Below are 15,678 nucleotides of genomic sequence, written 5' to 3'. Positions count from 1 at the left end.
TATTAAAAAATTACAATTAATATTAAACATACGCTACGTTTTTAAAATCCAGTAAATAGTCACCATAACACACAGCACAAACAAAAAGCCCTACCATATGTTTTTGTTTAGTCCACAAGCGCAGCAGCTGAGGTCACTACTAAACCCCAAAAAATTATCCTCATTTATTCACACACACAAACACAACCGTATGGCGGCGGCGATACCAGCAGCAGCGCAGGATGCGCAGAATCGAGAGGCGTTTCGTCAAGCAGTGGTTAATACTCTAGAACGGCGTTTATTTTATATTCCATCGTTTAAGATCTATAGAGGTGTTGCTGGGCTTTTTGATTATGGGCCTCCTGGTTGCGCTGTCAAGGCTAACGTTCTCGCCTTTTGGCGTCAGGTTTTTTTTTTTTTTTTTACAATTTTGAAATATTTGTATTGATTTGGCTTAATTACCTAGTTTTAAATTGAGTATGGCTCTGTTTGTTTCTCGGAAATTGTTTGGAAGATTTTCAGATTTTTCGATATTAGGAAAATTGCTTTTTAGGTTTTCGTTGTTTGGAATTAGGGAAATTGAATGTTTTTCGAAAGCAGGTGGATTCGATATGTTATATGGTTGTTATTGCATTATAGTTTATGTAGGGAATTTGATTAATTTGTACTGAGGACAGGTAGTCGGGTTTTTGTGAGTAGGATGTGGGATTATCGGAATTGGGAATAGGTAGTGGAGTTGTGTTTATTCCATTGAGTTTGTGCTACTTGCGCAGTTCACGATCTTTAGTCTTGTTTTATTAAAATGTGCTTCCGTGTTACTGGTTCTGTTTTGATTAATTTGTACTAAGGGCAGGTAGTCGGGTTTTTTGTGAGTAGGATGTGTGATTATGGGAAATTCGGAATTGGGAATAGGTAGTGGAGTTGTATTTATTTCATTGAGTTTGTGCTACTTGCGCAGTTCACGATCTTTAGTCTTGTTTAATTAAAATGTGCTTTCGTGTTACTGGTTCTGTTTTGATTAATTTGTACTAAGGGCAGGTAGTCGGGTTTTTTGTGAGTAGAATGTGGGATTATGGGAAATTCGGAATTGAGAATAGGTAGTGGAGTTGTATTTATTTCATTGAGTTTGTGCTACTTGCGCAGTTCACGATTTTTAGTCTTGTTTTATTAAAATGTGCTTCCGTGTTACTGGTTCTGTTTGTATATGGCATAAAATGTTTTGTGTGTGATGTTACATTTCAGCATTTTGTTCTTGAAGAGAACATGCTGGAGGTTGATTGTCCGTCGGTCACACCGGAGATTGTGCTTAAGGCTTCGGGTCATGTCGATAAGTTTACAGACTTGATGGTGAAGGATGAAAAGACCGGTACCTGTTACCGTGCTGATCACTTGCTTAAGGACTTCTGCAAGGAGAAGCTGGAAAGAGATGCTAACCTCACTGAGGAGAAGGGAGCAGAGTATAGACATATCCTTGCCGTATTGGATGATCTTTCACCTGAACAACTGGGTGCAAAGATTAAGGAATACGGGATTACTGCTCCAGATACGAAGAATCCGCTCTCTGATCCCTATCCTTTTAACTTAATGTTTCAGACTTCAATAGGCCCATCTGGTCTGATTCCTGGGTAGGGATATCATTCTGACACACGCTCACACTCACATATATTTATGAGCTTATGATTTTTTGTTACAATAAGTGAATTGGTATTGACACGGTGATTAGGTCGTTTAGGAACTCTGTTTTGTTATTCAAGTCTTTTAGTTGGTTAACTATCTTTAATTACTTGCTGTAGGTACATGAGACCTGAAACCGCACAAGGTATTTTTGTTAACTTTAAGGACCTGTACTATTACAATGGGAGCAAGCTTCCATTTGCTGCTGCTCAAATTGGTCAAGCTTTTAGGAATGAGGTAGCTAATCATCTGACATTATATTGCACGGGCATGAACAGTAGTAGCTATAATTGTTAATAGATATTAATCATATGTTATGATATGATATATAATTTGCTTTCTTGTATCTGATAGTGAATTTGATGGGATCAAATTTGTTGGCCACTATGCTTTTGAGTTTTGAGCACCAAACATCAATTGTGATTTTCTCTGTAATATTAAAATTATGCATTCAGTGGATGTATAGAAAGTTGAATACCATGAGACAAGTTTGTACTTCAAATTATACTTGTGTGGGTTTGAATAAATTACAATGTATATCACACTTGAAGGTGGTCAAAACAATTATAATTTGGTTGGTTCGATACATTATTATTTTGTGGGGGACAGGAGGGTAAATTCTTGCATGAACTTGTAAATTCTGAACTCATAGTTTTAAAATTAAAGATAAAAATGGTTACCGGGAAGTACATGCTGTTCCTAAAGAAGTCCTCAGGCAAGGATAAATAAATAATAAAATGGCCGCTTGCATGTTCTGCTGCTACTTTTTTCATGTTACAATATGTGGGCACTTTTTTTCAGAGTCATGACTGAATCCAAGACCTCTGGCACTCCTCCATGTTCTCGTTGCAGCTTGAGCAATCTCTTAATGCTTCTGCTAAAGGATTGTTAGATAATGTTATTGTTAACAGATTCAATAATTTTGAGGAGGCATGTTGATGAGGAGTTGTCCTGCATCACATGCCATCAAATATTTACATTTTTCTCATCATCATGCACACACACACACACGTTAGTAGTTTGAGTGCACACGCGCTGTTCTGTTGCTCTGCTTCTTGTACAAACAATTAGGGCGTGTCGAGCAGTGCCCCCACATCCTACATTTGTTCTCTATAAAGGTTTTCTTGTACTTAGAGTTCATTTCTCTCCCAAAGATTTTTAATTGACCCATTAGCCCCAGAGTTTATTGTGGGCTTTCTTGTGATATATTTATGTCTAGTGGAGTGTGTTTTTTCCAATCATGTTACTTTAAGCTAGTGCACAAGTATCTATCTTGATTTGGATTAATTTGATTTGTTGTAGATATCACCACGCCAAGGTCTTCTCAGGGTTCGTGAGTTCACACTGGCTGAGATTGAACATTTTGTTGACCCTGAAGATAAGTCTCACCCAAAATTTTCTGAAGTTGCAAGCTTAGAGTTCCTGATGTTTCCGAGGGAAGACCAAGTGTCTGGACAATCTGCAAGGAAAATAGTAATAGGTGAAGCAGTTGCCGAGGTTGGTTTGACTGATCTGATTTCATGTTTCCCAATCCCTTTCATGTGTACATACTAACAATAACACTATATATGTGTGTGTGTGTGTGTGTATGTATGCATGGCACTACTTCTTTGTGTGTGTTCTCATGGTCTTTTGATATCTTCATTAATATATTTGTTTGTTCATTAGGGAATCGTCAACAATGAAACACTAGGCTACTTTATAGGGAGAGTGTATCTGTTCCTGACTCAGTTGGGAATTGATAAAGATCGGTTACGTTTCCGACAGCACCTGGCGAATGAGATGGCACACTATGCTGCAGACTGTTGGGATGCTGAGATTGAATCTTCTTATGGATGGATTGAATGCGTCGGTATCGCTGATAGATCTGCATACGATTTGCGTGCTCACATGGTAAGTCTTTTCAAAGTTCAATGTGGTAATTTATAATGTAAATCTGTTTTATCTGAATGAAGTGGTAAAGGATATTGTTGATGTCGGGTTCTTTTACAATTCTTGTGTTTTTGAGTCGCATGAAAAGTTAATTATGCATGAGGAATTTTAGAAAAGAATAATAATTCGGTATTATGTATCATTTTTACCTGGTTCTTTAATTTTTATTGTGAATATATTGTAATTTATCTGCTAGTTACAGAATCACCATTCCGTTGCAGGATAAAAGTGGCGTGGCTCTTGTGGCTCATGAAAAATATGCAGAGCCTAAAGAAGTGGAGGTTTAATTCCCCCTATCCTTAATCTCCCTTGCCCCCAAAGCTCCCTGTTTGTGTGTGTTAGTTATATTGTGCATTGTGCGAGTATAACAGTGCTCTCCATTCTATGTTTTATTCTTCCAGAAACTTGTTATAACTCCCATTAAAAAGGAGTTAGGCCTTGCATTTAAGGGGAAGCAAAAGATGGTGGTTGAAGCGCTGGAGGTACGCAAGCAAATTTATATTTGTTCAAGTATATATTCAACTTGCATATGGTTTAAAAGGCAAAGATCATAGGAAGAAATGTTTGCACGTTCTTTGGTAAAAGATTAAGTTCTCCGGCTATATGCATGGAAAGAATTGTTTTTGTTTTCCTGAACGATTGATATATGCATAACATGTTCCCTGTGTAGGCCATGGGGGAAAAAGAAGCAATGGAAATGAAAGCTGCTTTGGAGTCCAAAGGAGAGGTGGATTTCCGTGTTTGCACTCTCGAGAAAGATGTCACTATAAAGATGAACATGCTGACAATCTCGAAGGAGAAGAAAAAGGAGCACCAGAGGGTGTTCATCCCTTCGGTGATTGAGCCATCCTTTGGTATAGGAAGGATAATCTACTGTTTGTATGAACACTCATTCTATACAAGACCGGGTAGAGATGGCGATGAACAGTTGAATGTTTTTCGTTTTCCACCACTGGTGGCACCTATAAAGTGTACTGTTTTCCCTTTGGTTCAGAATCAACAGTATGAGGAAATTGCTAAACTCATTGCTAAGTCATTGACCGCTGTTGGGATATCTTATAAAATTGACATAACAGGTATGAACTCTCATTAACATGCAATTATGAAACTGATGATATGTAGTCATATCCTATAAATTTTTCAAATACCGGTGTCTCAACACATGCAACTGGTTGGTCGTTTAATAAGTTGGAGAACTTGAGTTGTGAACAAATTGGCTCAGTCTTTCATCTTCTTGTTTTTCAGAACATATGTAGGAACTTCTTTTTTACTGATACTTTAGGTATAAGCTTTTTGCTATCTGGCCATTATAAACAGGGTTTGGGTTCCATATATCCTCTTGATTGATGTGCTATGGAGTATTATAAATTCATTTTGGTGATAATTTCAATTCCAAACATTTAAAAATAACCTGCAGAAACTTGTGAAGTAAAATAAATTCAGAATGTTAATACTTAAACATTATGTTCCAGGTACATCAATAGGTAAGCGATATGCCAGAACAGATGAATTAGGTGTTCCCTTGGCTATTACAGTAGATTCTACAACCTCAGTGACAATTCGGGAAAGGGACAGCAAGAAGCAGATCCGGGTGAGCATAGAAGAGGTTTCATCTGTGGTGAAGGAGGTGACAGAGGGTCTGAGCACATGGAATGATGTACTATGGAAGTACCCAACCCATTCATCATAATTGGGCTGGCCTAAGCTTATGCTAAAGGGGATTAGGTTCCCTTCTCTTCATTGTAACCCTATAATATCTTGTTTCTTTATTTTGACCCCTACAATACTTTACAAAATGGATATATGTCTAATAGACATTTCATCAACTACTATTCAACTTTAAATCCCATGTTTTTCAGCTTGAAAGTATTGACTCTATTTTGGCCACTAATCTCAAGACAATCTTTAGACTTTTTAGCAATTATGTAGAGTGTGCATTGCAAGTTTAACAAGTGCAAACTGCAAAGTGTGGATTTTAGCTTTAGAACTTTTCAATTTGTACTTCTGTCAAAACCTGTTTAACACTGTTTGTAAGTAAGAAGGTTGAGGTTAATATTATAATTTCTGAATAAATACTATTTATTGTCGGTATATTTTAATGCACCTCTACCCTGTTATTCGATGATCATCGACACCAATCTTTATATTGTAAATCATCATCGCTCTATTCTTTTACCTTTTAAATGTCAAACCCTTTCTACATACAGTATCCCTGGGTTTACGTATATATCATTTCAGTTATAATATTTCCCTTTTATCTACAACTCAATTCCTATCTTGGTTTGGTTTAGGAATTATGCTGATGATGATATACTTTGTTATGAATTACTAAATATCGGTCGGGCAACATGCAAAATGATGTTTAATTTTATCAAGATGCGAGTTTAATGTATGTTAATGTAATAGATAGGTCTGAAACTGGTTCCAGTGTTGTTAGAATTGGCAATATAGATTCAGGGTTCAGAGTTGGATGTCGATAGGAGGTAGATATAGGTTTAGTGATGATGATAGTGGTGGGAACTTGAATGAAGAACGCGAGATGACAATTTTAGTTTGTAAGGGTGCTTTGGAGTGTAGACCTCCAGTTGCAAAGTCTTGGAGAGTATTTTTGTTTTGATTGTTTCAGCACAGGGCATGACTTTGTCAAAAGGATAACAATGTAATTTGTATGGCTTGCAAGGATTGGATTGATGATGAGAGAGGACCAAGAAGTAATTTGTATTCCTTGTAACCATTATTACCATGGAGAATACATTGTTGCCTTGGTTCATTATGATGTGATCTGTGAGCTTCTATGTGAATTCAGTTTACCCTTCATTTTTTCTTCTGATATTTGGAAAAGAATTAGCGTGGAAAATAATCTGGATTCTTGACATCAGTATAGGAGTCTTATGGAGTTGTTCATTAGAATCATTAGTTAACGTGCTCCCAATTTCATGCTAACTTAGGATTCTAGTTCTCTGCTTTAACTTGTTGGATTTTGGTTGTTGGATAGCCAAATGGGCTTAATTTATACTCCTTATGTCTCATTGATTATGATTAGTATACGTAGCAGACGTGACACGAAAGTTAAGAATAAATGTAATTTAGTTTTTTTATTGAAAATGTAATTTAGTTGAGAAAAGTAAAAAAAATGGGTAAGAGCATCTCCAACCATAAGAAGCCCTTATCTAAAAGTCTAGGTGGCATACCAAAAATAAAAATTATAGAGAATATCTAAAAAAATTATCACTCCAATGGAACAAACCCTTATCTATAATTTTAGCCAACTTTTTTATATTGGCTATATTTGTTAAACCCCACCTAGCCTGTAGTGAAATTCCATGTCATCAGTTACCATATAAAATTAATACTTTCTTTTTATAATAACTTCAAATAATAATAACATGCTCTTTTTGAAATATAGCTAATCATTATAGCTAACTCCACCGAGGAAAATCACATTACAGGTTCAACAAATTTTACATATCGATTATTTTAAATTATTTTAGTCAATCATTTTACCTAACACCATTGGAGATGCTCTAAAGTGATGAGACCAATTAATATTTAAAGTACGTTTAGTGGAAAAAAGTAGTGAATATAAGTGGGTGTAGTTATTTTTTATATTATAAAACTTTATCATTTTTTGAACGTACACAATTGAGAGGAACGTCCCAAAAAGGAAACGGTATACACATGACAGAGGGAGTAGTATTTATGATAGGCATAATAAATTTGTTATAGCGCCTTAGGTTTGTACATAAACGATTACGAATCTTTACAAAGATCAAGTATAATTTTGGGCTGTTTTTTTTTGCCAAAATAATTTTAGCGTGTCCCCGTGCCCCTTACTAGATACTCCCTGCTTATTTTCATTTTGGAAGCCTAATTTCTTAAGTAAAGCAATTTCAACAACACAGAATTTAAGTAAAGAATCACATTTTACTCAAAAGTAATACTATATTGAAAGCTCCTTCAAGGGTTACAGGAATAGAAGACATTAAGCGTTCCTTCAAGTGTTACAGGATCAGAAATGCAAGATGTGAATCAGTACACAGGTTTCACTGATCCAACGTTTTAGAAAGGCAGGTGATGAGTACCACCAGTCGTCGCAGCTGCAGAAGCTGCGACGCAGCTGCGCTCAGCATGGCAAAGCTGGCGCAGCTTGGTTGGGACATACCAGATAGAAAGCCGGGGATGTGTGTTAAAGATGAGGTCGATATCCCAGCCTTTTTGAGCTGCAATGGCCACGAGAGGTTTGTAACAAGCCTGCCTCCAAGCTCCAACGTTCTCTCCGCGTTCTTTGTATAATCTTCGTAGTGCATTAGAGGCTTCCTCGTCCAGGCAATGAAGCGCGTAGCAGTGCACATAATGTCGCATTTTGGGCTTGTTAATGTAGCTTGCTCCTGCTTTCTTCGCGTACCTGAACACCTGGTTTGTAACCTGCAGTATTTAAAATGCTCACAAACCAACACAATTCAACCGATTAAACTTCTACTATGTATGCACCTTAATAGCCTGATCCCTCCGTCCCATTCAATTATATACATGTTTTTTTTATCTCAGATATGCATTTGAAGGTGAATTTAAGGTATATTTTTATAATTTGTTATAAAAAAAATTTTGTATTAACTCTAAATATTAAATTTTTATTTAGAAAAAAATAATTTATGGAACTATATATTAAAGGAGCGTTAAAATGCGTGTCGAACCCTCATCCCCAATGTATACATGTGACATAGGGAGTATTATTTTCTGACATGAAAGTTTTTTTTTACACATTTTTATGTTTCGGTCAACTCGTAACGTGAAGATACATTTCCCCGCATAGTGGTAGTATATATTTAAAGTAATACTAGATTTCCCAAATTTTTCCCAGATGACATGACATGACAAATGGCGAATTTTAATTTGAGACGATAATTACATACGCATGGTCCCATATTATAATTAAAAAAATGTTATTATATTTACATTGACACATTATTTGAAAAAAAGTTTGGGTAAATATTTGGGATACATAGTATTTCTCGAATATTTACGTGTTTTAGAATGTACGCCGAGATATATCGTAACTTCCGATGAATATAGATGTTGGGTAAAATCCAGCTCACATGAATTACCTCTACTAAATGTAGGAGTATAGTGACGTTATGCATTGGTACTTTATGATCTGGTATAAAGAGGGTTGCTTTATGGGTTAAAAAAAGAATCTGGCAAGATAAATGCAGGAAGGTCTGAACAGAGGCATGGGACTAGAAAAACTAAATGAAGTGTCGGGTCGGGTCGGGTCTGTAGAAACTCAGGGCTAATAGTGTAAGCCCGTACACCCTATATAGCTAAGCTTCATCAATCCCTTCCTTGCACCAGACTGTATCATGTTGTATCATGTTACCACATTCAATTAAAAGGTGTCCAATCAACAGTAATTTTGAATTTGACAGTTATTGAGGTAGTTAATATTCTAACTCTACTATACTCATTCCACTATTTACTACCCCCTCTACTTTGCAAAAATCCGCCTTTTGCGTTATCGAGTCGATTAGTCACCGTCAAGATTTTAATCCCTTTTAATCACTGATTTTCATAACGTGAACCACTATTTACTACCCTACCCATCTACTGCACAAAAAATGATTCATATCCAATTTTTGCATTATCGAGTCGATTAGTCACCGCCTAGCGATTAATCCATATTAATCACCGATTTTTAGAACAGAGTGAACCACTATCTAGTACCCCATCCGTCTACTGCACCAAAAACAGTTTATTTATGATTTTTCATTATCGAGACGATTATTCACCGTCTAGCGATTAATCCCTACTAATAGCTGATTCTCACAATAGAGTAAACCACTATTTACTACCCCTCTCTCCTGCAAAAAAAACAATTTATATCCGTTTTTTGCATTATCGAGCCGATTAGTCAACGTCTAGCGATTAAGCCCTATTAATCACCGATTTTTAGAACAACGTGAAAGACGTACAAATATTGCATAGGAACTAGTAATTGAGCATACCTTGGTGGGACATTTTTCACCTTTCTCCTTGGCAATGCTCTGGACTTGGACAAGAAAATCGCGGCACTGATCATAGAGATGGAACAAGTAATCCAGGCCGTTCTTTTTTCCCCGAGCCACTTCTCCTGGTTCCGTCACGATAAACGGATGCTCCCTTTGCCTCTCAACGGTTGCGACATTGTCATCATTAGTGTTAGCCGCCTGATCACTATCAGCTTCATCATCCTCCATTGATCCTATCTTCGACTTGGCCTTCTTTCGTCGTTGCTTCTTCTTTCCGGCAGCCACCGCCTCCCAAGCCCCTCCGCCGCCACTCCCCGCTGCTTCCTTCTCTTGTTGAACATGCTCCTCGGATAATCCTATTAGTTAATTTTAGTATTAAGGACTAATAAATAAATTACTACTAAAATCACACTTCTCGGAATTAAGCTTAAATTTGGACACTGAAGTGATTTAGTAATGTTTCGACTAAATTGTACGTAGTCTAACATAACTACTAAAATCACACTGTTTGAAATTAAGCTTAAATTTGTACGCTAAAGTGATTTAATATTTGATTGGACTAAATTGTACGTAGTTTAACATGATTTAACGACATTCACTTTATTGTGGTAAAATTTTCGTCCACGTTAGTTGTTCGACTTGTGATTGTCAAACGGTATAAATTCCAAAAACTCACCTTCTTGAGAGAGCGCATCAACAGCAGTATCATGAAAATGGCGCAACCGGCGAGAATCATCTTCATCATCGAGACGACGACGCTCGGCTCTAACAGAAGCTTTGATGCCATATCTTTCACCAACAAGAAGATCCCAACGAAAAATCTGAGAAAGACTATTCATCATCTCATCTAGCTCCTCATCTCTCATATCAAGAAGTGTGTTGACAGTGAAGCCCAACTCAGCAATCTTCGCAGCCGTGTAATACCTAATGCCGTAGGCCTGAAACAGCTCCACAAGCCCACTCACTTCCCTGCTTTCTCGGCCCACTGAAAACACCGGTGGTGGCGGCGCTTCGTAGAGCCTGTTTGGTTGCATTGCAGGTGGTGGTGGTGGAGGAAGACAGTGGTTTCTTGTGTCCCATTTGATCACAAATGCATCATTGTTAGTACGATCCATAACAATTTTTTTCTTGATTTCCTTGGAGAAATAGTGTGTGTTTTCTTCTTAAATGTCTTCTAGCTAGACAATTTGTGTAGGTTTAAATACACATTTGAGAGATATGAGAAGTTGGACTTTGTCCAGTAGTGATATTACTGTTTTATAAAATTAAAAGAGGCGCTAGTTCACGTTAAGCGATCAGGAATGATAGACTATTCGTAATTTTGATGTCGTTAAAAATTCTAAACAAAAAATTTGAGCGCGGATAAAGTAATGCCACCACTACTAAATTCACATCAATCTCTCGTATTACACCTACTCAGTGAAATTTTTTTGCGGACATATAATTATGGACATCTTTTTTCAGGACAGGGACATAATTAAGATAGGGTTGTTTGAGTAAATGGCCATGTCTTAGTAAATATGCAACAGTAAAACACGTATTGCAGATTAACGTACAAGTACTATTGCCTACTTTTTTGCTTTTCCTGCTCTTACCTGACTTTGGTAATTAAATCTAAAAAAATAATAATAAATTACTAATTATTGGAAATGTATATCCAGCAAGACTGCTAGCATATACAGTTCTTGGGGTCTATTATATGGTCTAGTTGGGTTGGGACTAGCAACTCCCTAACCGGATCATACTTGGGATACAAGTATGCAACACACAAGCATAGAGATATAATTCACCACTAAACAACATCAATCTGCATAACTTACCTAATTTCTAACCGATCCGAACCGAAACTGAGACGTGGTTCACAGTTCCGGTTCAACTACTTTAAAAATCTGCGTGTTACGGTTCAGTTACCTAACATTTTTCTAGCATATTGTTTACAATTATTACTCTCACTATAGAAAAGGTTATATTAACATATTTATCAATCTAACTATTCCAACTGAACTAATTATCCAAGAGACAATCAGGAGTGTACAATTGGAATAGGCGGACTGATATCAATATGTGTATATAAAACTTTTTAGCTAATATTTGTACAGTTGAAACTGAAGGGGGAGAGGGAGAGAGAGAGGGAGGGAGAGCGAGAGAGAGAGAGAGGGAGAGAGGGAGAGAGAGAGAGAGAGAGAGAGAGAGATTTCATAGGTCAACGTGATATGGAAAGAGAGATATATGCATACAGCAAAATATGCTTAGTGTAAAAGAGAGAGATTCTGATGACGAGGGTACAAAACTGCAAAGCCCTAGCTAGCCCTGTTATTAAGCAAATTAAAGCCTGTTATCGTACTTGGTATTAATAAGAGCTCTCTTCATTCATGACATTTGTCATAAGAGTATCTTATTATCCAGTCTCTCCCTAGATCATAGTGCCACCATCAGCTCATCTCTCACTTTCATTTCATACTTTCTTCAAACACTTGTATTATACCCTAGCTACTAAGGAATTTCCAACATAATTTTTGGAAGGTAAATACTACTTTCATAGCAAGATTTTTGTTTCGAGAGCAAAAAAAGTTGGGAAAAGATAAAACTGCTCATTAATGCACACTAAGAGCATCTCCAATGTTAAAAACCCTTAGCTAAAAATATAGGTCAAATACCATTTATACTCTTTATTAATTTGATGATAAAAGTACCAAAGTACCAAATTTTCCTACTTATATAAGTTGACTTCTATTCTCAATAAACTTTATTTTTAACACAAATTGACTTCTATTCTTTTTAAATTTTATTTTCTTTTTAGTTAGTGTTAATCCAATCGTCTATTTACTTTATAAAATAAAAATATTTTTTAAACGATTTGTAAATTATATTAAAAATTTATTAAGTTACGTTAAATTAAGTAAAATAACTTATATTTATTTTTAATTTTAGAAAAACTACAGACAGACTAAGTAAATTATTAATACGAATTGACTTATATTCTCTATAAACTTTATTTATTTATAAATTATATTAAAAATTTATTAAGTTACGTGAAATTAAGTAAAATAACATATATTTACTTTTATTTTGAAAAACTACTGACTACAAAGTAAACTATTAACATGAATCGACTTCTATTCTCAGTAAACTTTATTTTCTATAGTATTATTTTAAAAATAATTAAGTAATAGCAAATGGCTTTAGTAACGTTTATTAACTTTTAAACTGAAAATTATTGATTTAACGATTATATTTATTATTGTCCATCATAACGTTTATTTACTTTAAATTAAAAACATATTTTAAGAGTAACAAATGTATGGGTTGTGTTTAGATTATATTAAGTAATATTAAATTAAGTTTAATAACATCTATTTACTTTTAATTTGTAAATTAATTTTTATCGATAATTAAATAATATTAAATTATCTAAAGAACATATATTTGTTTTATAAGATAGAGATACAATTCGTTTCACAAAAATAAAACTAATATGTTAGATTTCTATATCAAGTAAAACAATTCAAAACTAGAATTATAGTGGAAAATTTCATAATTGATTCGATTCTTTTTAATCACATAACTATTTTTTGCAGGTACCAATTTAATATTAATATTAATATATTAATGTTAATTCATGTTTCACATAGATGATGAATAATTCTCTACAAATATTAATTCGATATTTTTAGTCTTGGGCTATCTATACTAATAAGAAAATAATGTTTAGGTCATAAATATTGGCACTCACTAGAAAATTATACAACTATTTTTAAAATTTTATGTAATAAAATCTCAACCGACAAAAAATAACTTCTACTCTCTGTAAATTATATTTTCCTTCACTTTTTATTTGTTGCTAAACATCCGAGCGTCGGTTTAATTTAAAATAATCGTATTAGTAAATTAACATGTCATATTTATATAAGTAAATAATTAGGTGCATGCATAACTAGAACTATACGGTGAAATTTTAGAGTTATACTTAACTTCAATTTTTTTAATTACATATTTTAACAGCATTTTCTATATTATATTTAGATCTGTATTTTGCACGTATTATGACTTTCAGTTTTATGTAAATAATAATGTGATACTATTACTTTAAATTTCGGACCCGTGCTTCGCACGGGTTACCAACTAGTATATATCAATTATAAATTTTTTATAAAAAAAGTATGCACTCCAATGTTAGCTAAAAATATAGTCAACCGTTGATCATATTTGTTAAAATTCTATATACCTGTAGCCAAATACAACATCATATGTTATTATATTAAAATAAAATATTCTATTTATAACAACGTGAAATAATGATTACATACTATTTTCAAAATATACCTAATCATTATAGCCAACCCCATTGAAGAAAATTTTGTTACAGATTCAATAAATTTTAGATAATCACTATTTCACACTATTTAGCCAGTCATTTTTGTTATTGTATGTACAGCCGATATCCTTCGGCTACGCTCTGGCTAAACCCTATGGGCTCATGTAATAGCCTGCAAACCACGTGAACCAAGTAAACCGCGGAGATGTCGTAAACAAGCATTAAAATAAAAAATCAATATGAGGGTAATTTTATATATTCGTCCTTTTTTTATGTGAAAGTTAAAAATTACTCTTGAAATATAACTTTGTCTTTTTGAATCTCTATTTAAAATTAAATCATACCAACAAAAGAGAAAAGTCCTAGCAGTATATAGTTATGTAGGTGAATATTTAAATTTCTTATAAAAAAGTTTTTTGAACACTTCTTCTCTACATTTAAGATGTGAAGTACTATTATTGCTCTTCATAATCAGTCTTTATAGTAGTAATAAAAGACTGTACTAGTACAGGAACTCTTGGAGAAATTAGGTTTACAGTGAACATAATAAGATAAGCCAATGACATGACGACACATAACTCAATGGCGCGAGGCAGTGTACGATACGCCTCTGAAATTGTCACCGGGAAAGAATGAATGACGTTTACTTGTGCACCGTGAAAAAACGAAGAAAAAAGAGATAAGCTTTACACATTCTTTTCCAGCTCCTTCATTTGTCCGATATCTAAGTTGAATGCAATTTCATCAATACTACTGGGAAGCGGGTACAAGCTAGTTTTCCTTTGGTATCTAGGAGAACTCAATACGGTATAATCTCGATAAATGAATATTCGCTAAACGAATAATCTCGTTAAATAAATATTTTTTTACAGTCTCAATATGATAAAGACAGTATATTTTTAATCTTGATAAATGAATAATTCGTTAAATGAATAAAATTTGAATGTATTCGTTTATCAAGTTTTGACAGTAATAGTTTCGCTATCTAAAAAAATATTATTTATTAGAAATAATATTACATTATTTCTATAAAATTGGAAGGAGGAAAAAAAAAATATTTTTGACGAGATTATTATTTTATCAAATATTACTTCATCTTAGTCGAGAGGTTCAAGTGTATTGCTAATTTATACATAGGGTGAAAAACCAAAATAACAATCATTTGGAGGCTTAGTGCCCAAAATACCATTTGGCGGGACGAAGTGCCCAAATTACTTGTTGAATACGCATGTCCAACATGTGAATTTCGTTTTTTAAAAATTTATGAAGGATACACATGTTTAACATGCGTATTCAGTTGTTTGTTTTTAGTGAATGCGCATGTCCGACATGCGTATTTTTTACAAAAAAACTGAAGGTTGTATACGCACTGCTATAATGCATAATTCATCGGTATTTTGGGTAGTCCGCGCGCATCTGAATATTTTGGACAGTTGAGACTGGAAAATGGGGTATTCTGTACCTTCTTTCTTTATACATATGCCGGTAGATGATTTATTTACCTCTATTAAAATAAGATCTTCTTGTTATTATTTATTCCGTCATACATTAATTAGGGGTTCCAATAATTATACCCAAATCCAAAAACTTTAAGTTCTGAGTTCAAGCTTGACTCAAAAATTGAGCTCCGCCGAAATTCAAAATTTGAATCAAAATATAAAAATTTATTTATCCAAACTCAATTCGCAAGCAACAATACTAAAAATTTATAAAATCTCGAATAAAATGAATTAAACTTTTTTTAGTCCAAATTAATAAAACCATAAATACATT

General features: G+C 34.3%; 2 protein-coding genes across 2 annotated transcripts; one reads left to right on the top strand and one right to left on the bottom strand.

The window, feature by feature from the left end:
• Window positions 1-78: 78 nt before the first annotated feature.
• On the top strand, window positions 79-5,451 carry LOC141661989 (glycine--tRNA ligase, mitochondrial 1-like). The gene is made up of 9 exons (XM_074469028.1): window positions 79-385; window positions 1,222-1,604; window positions 1,773-1,890; window positions 2,956-3,150; window positions 3,322-3,546; window positions 3,807-3,866; window positions 3,987-4,067; window positions 4,256-4,661; window positions 5,058-5,451. The coding sequence occupies exons 1-9, from the start codon at window positions 98-100 to the stop codon at window positions 5,273-5,275; spliced, it is 1,974 nt and encodes a 657-aa protein (XP_074325129.1). The 5' UTR covers window positions 79-97; the 3' UTR covers window positions 5,276-5,451.
• Window positions 5,452-7,542: 2,091 nt separating this feature from the next.
• On the bottom strand, window positions 7,543-10,726 carry LOC141661351 (floricaula/leafy homolog). Its single transcript, XM_074468339.1, has 3 exons — window positions 10,267-10,726; window positions 9,588-9,946; window positions 7,543-8,010 (listed from the first exon to the last, which is right to left on the bottom strand). Exons 1-3 carry the CDS (start codon window positions 10,703-10,705, stop codon window positions 7,645-7,647), a joined length of 1,164 nt encoding a protein of 387 aa, XP_074324440.1. The 5' UTR covers window positions 10,706-10,726; the 3' UTR covers window positions 7,543-7,644.
• Between the last annotated feature and the right edge of the window lie 4,952 nt (window positions 10,727-15,678).

The sequence above is a fragment of the Apium graveolens genome, chromosome 5, assembly GCF_009905375.1.
Source record: "Apium graveolens cultivar Ventura chromosome 5, ASM990537v1, whole genome shotgun sequence".
Taxonomy (NCBI): Eukaryota; Viridiplantae; Streptophyta; class Magnoliopsida; order Apiales; family Apiaceae; genus Apium; species Apium graveolens.
The sequence above is the reverse complement of the archived record's forward strand: the minus strand, read 5'-3'. Positions and strand labels throughout refer to the sequence as shown.

Coding starts and splice junctions, on each gene's coding strand:
- LOC141661989 (XM_074469028.1), top strand. CDS start 98: ATGTTTTTGTTTAGTCCACAAGCGCAGCAGCTGAGGTCACTACTAAAC. Junction 386..1,221: donor TTCTCGCCTTTTGGCGTCAG/GTTTTTTTTTTT, acceptor GTTACATTTCAG/CATTTTGTTCTTGAAGAGAA. Junction 4,662..5,057: donor TTATAAAATTGACATAACAG/GTATGAACTCTC, acceptor ATTATGTTCCAG/GTACATCAATAGGTAAGCGA.
- LOC141661351 (XM_074468339.1), bottom strand. CDS start 10,705: ATGGATCGTACTAACAATGATGCATTTGTGATCAAATGGGACACAAGA. Junction 9,947..10,266: donor TGATGCGCTCTCTCAAGAAG/GTGAGTTTTTGG, acceptor ATTAACTAATAG/GATTATCCGAGGAGCATGTT. Junction 8,011..9,587: donor GTGAAAAATGTCCCACCAAG/GTATGCTCAATT, acceptor TAAATACTGCAG/GTTACAAACCAGGTGTTCAG.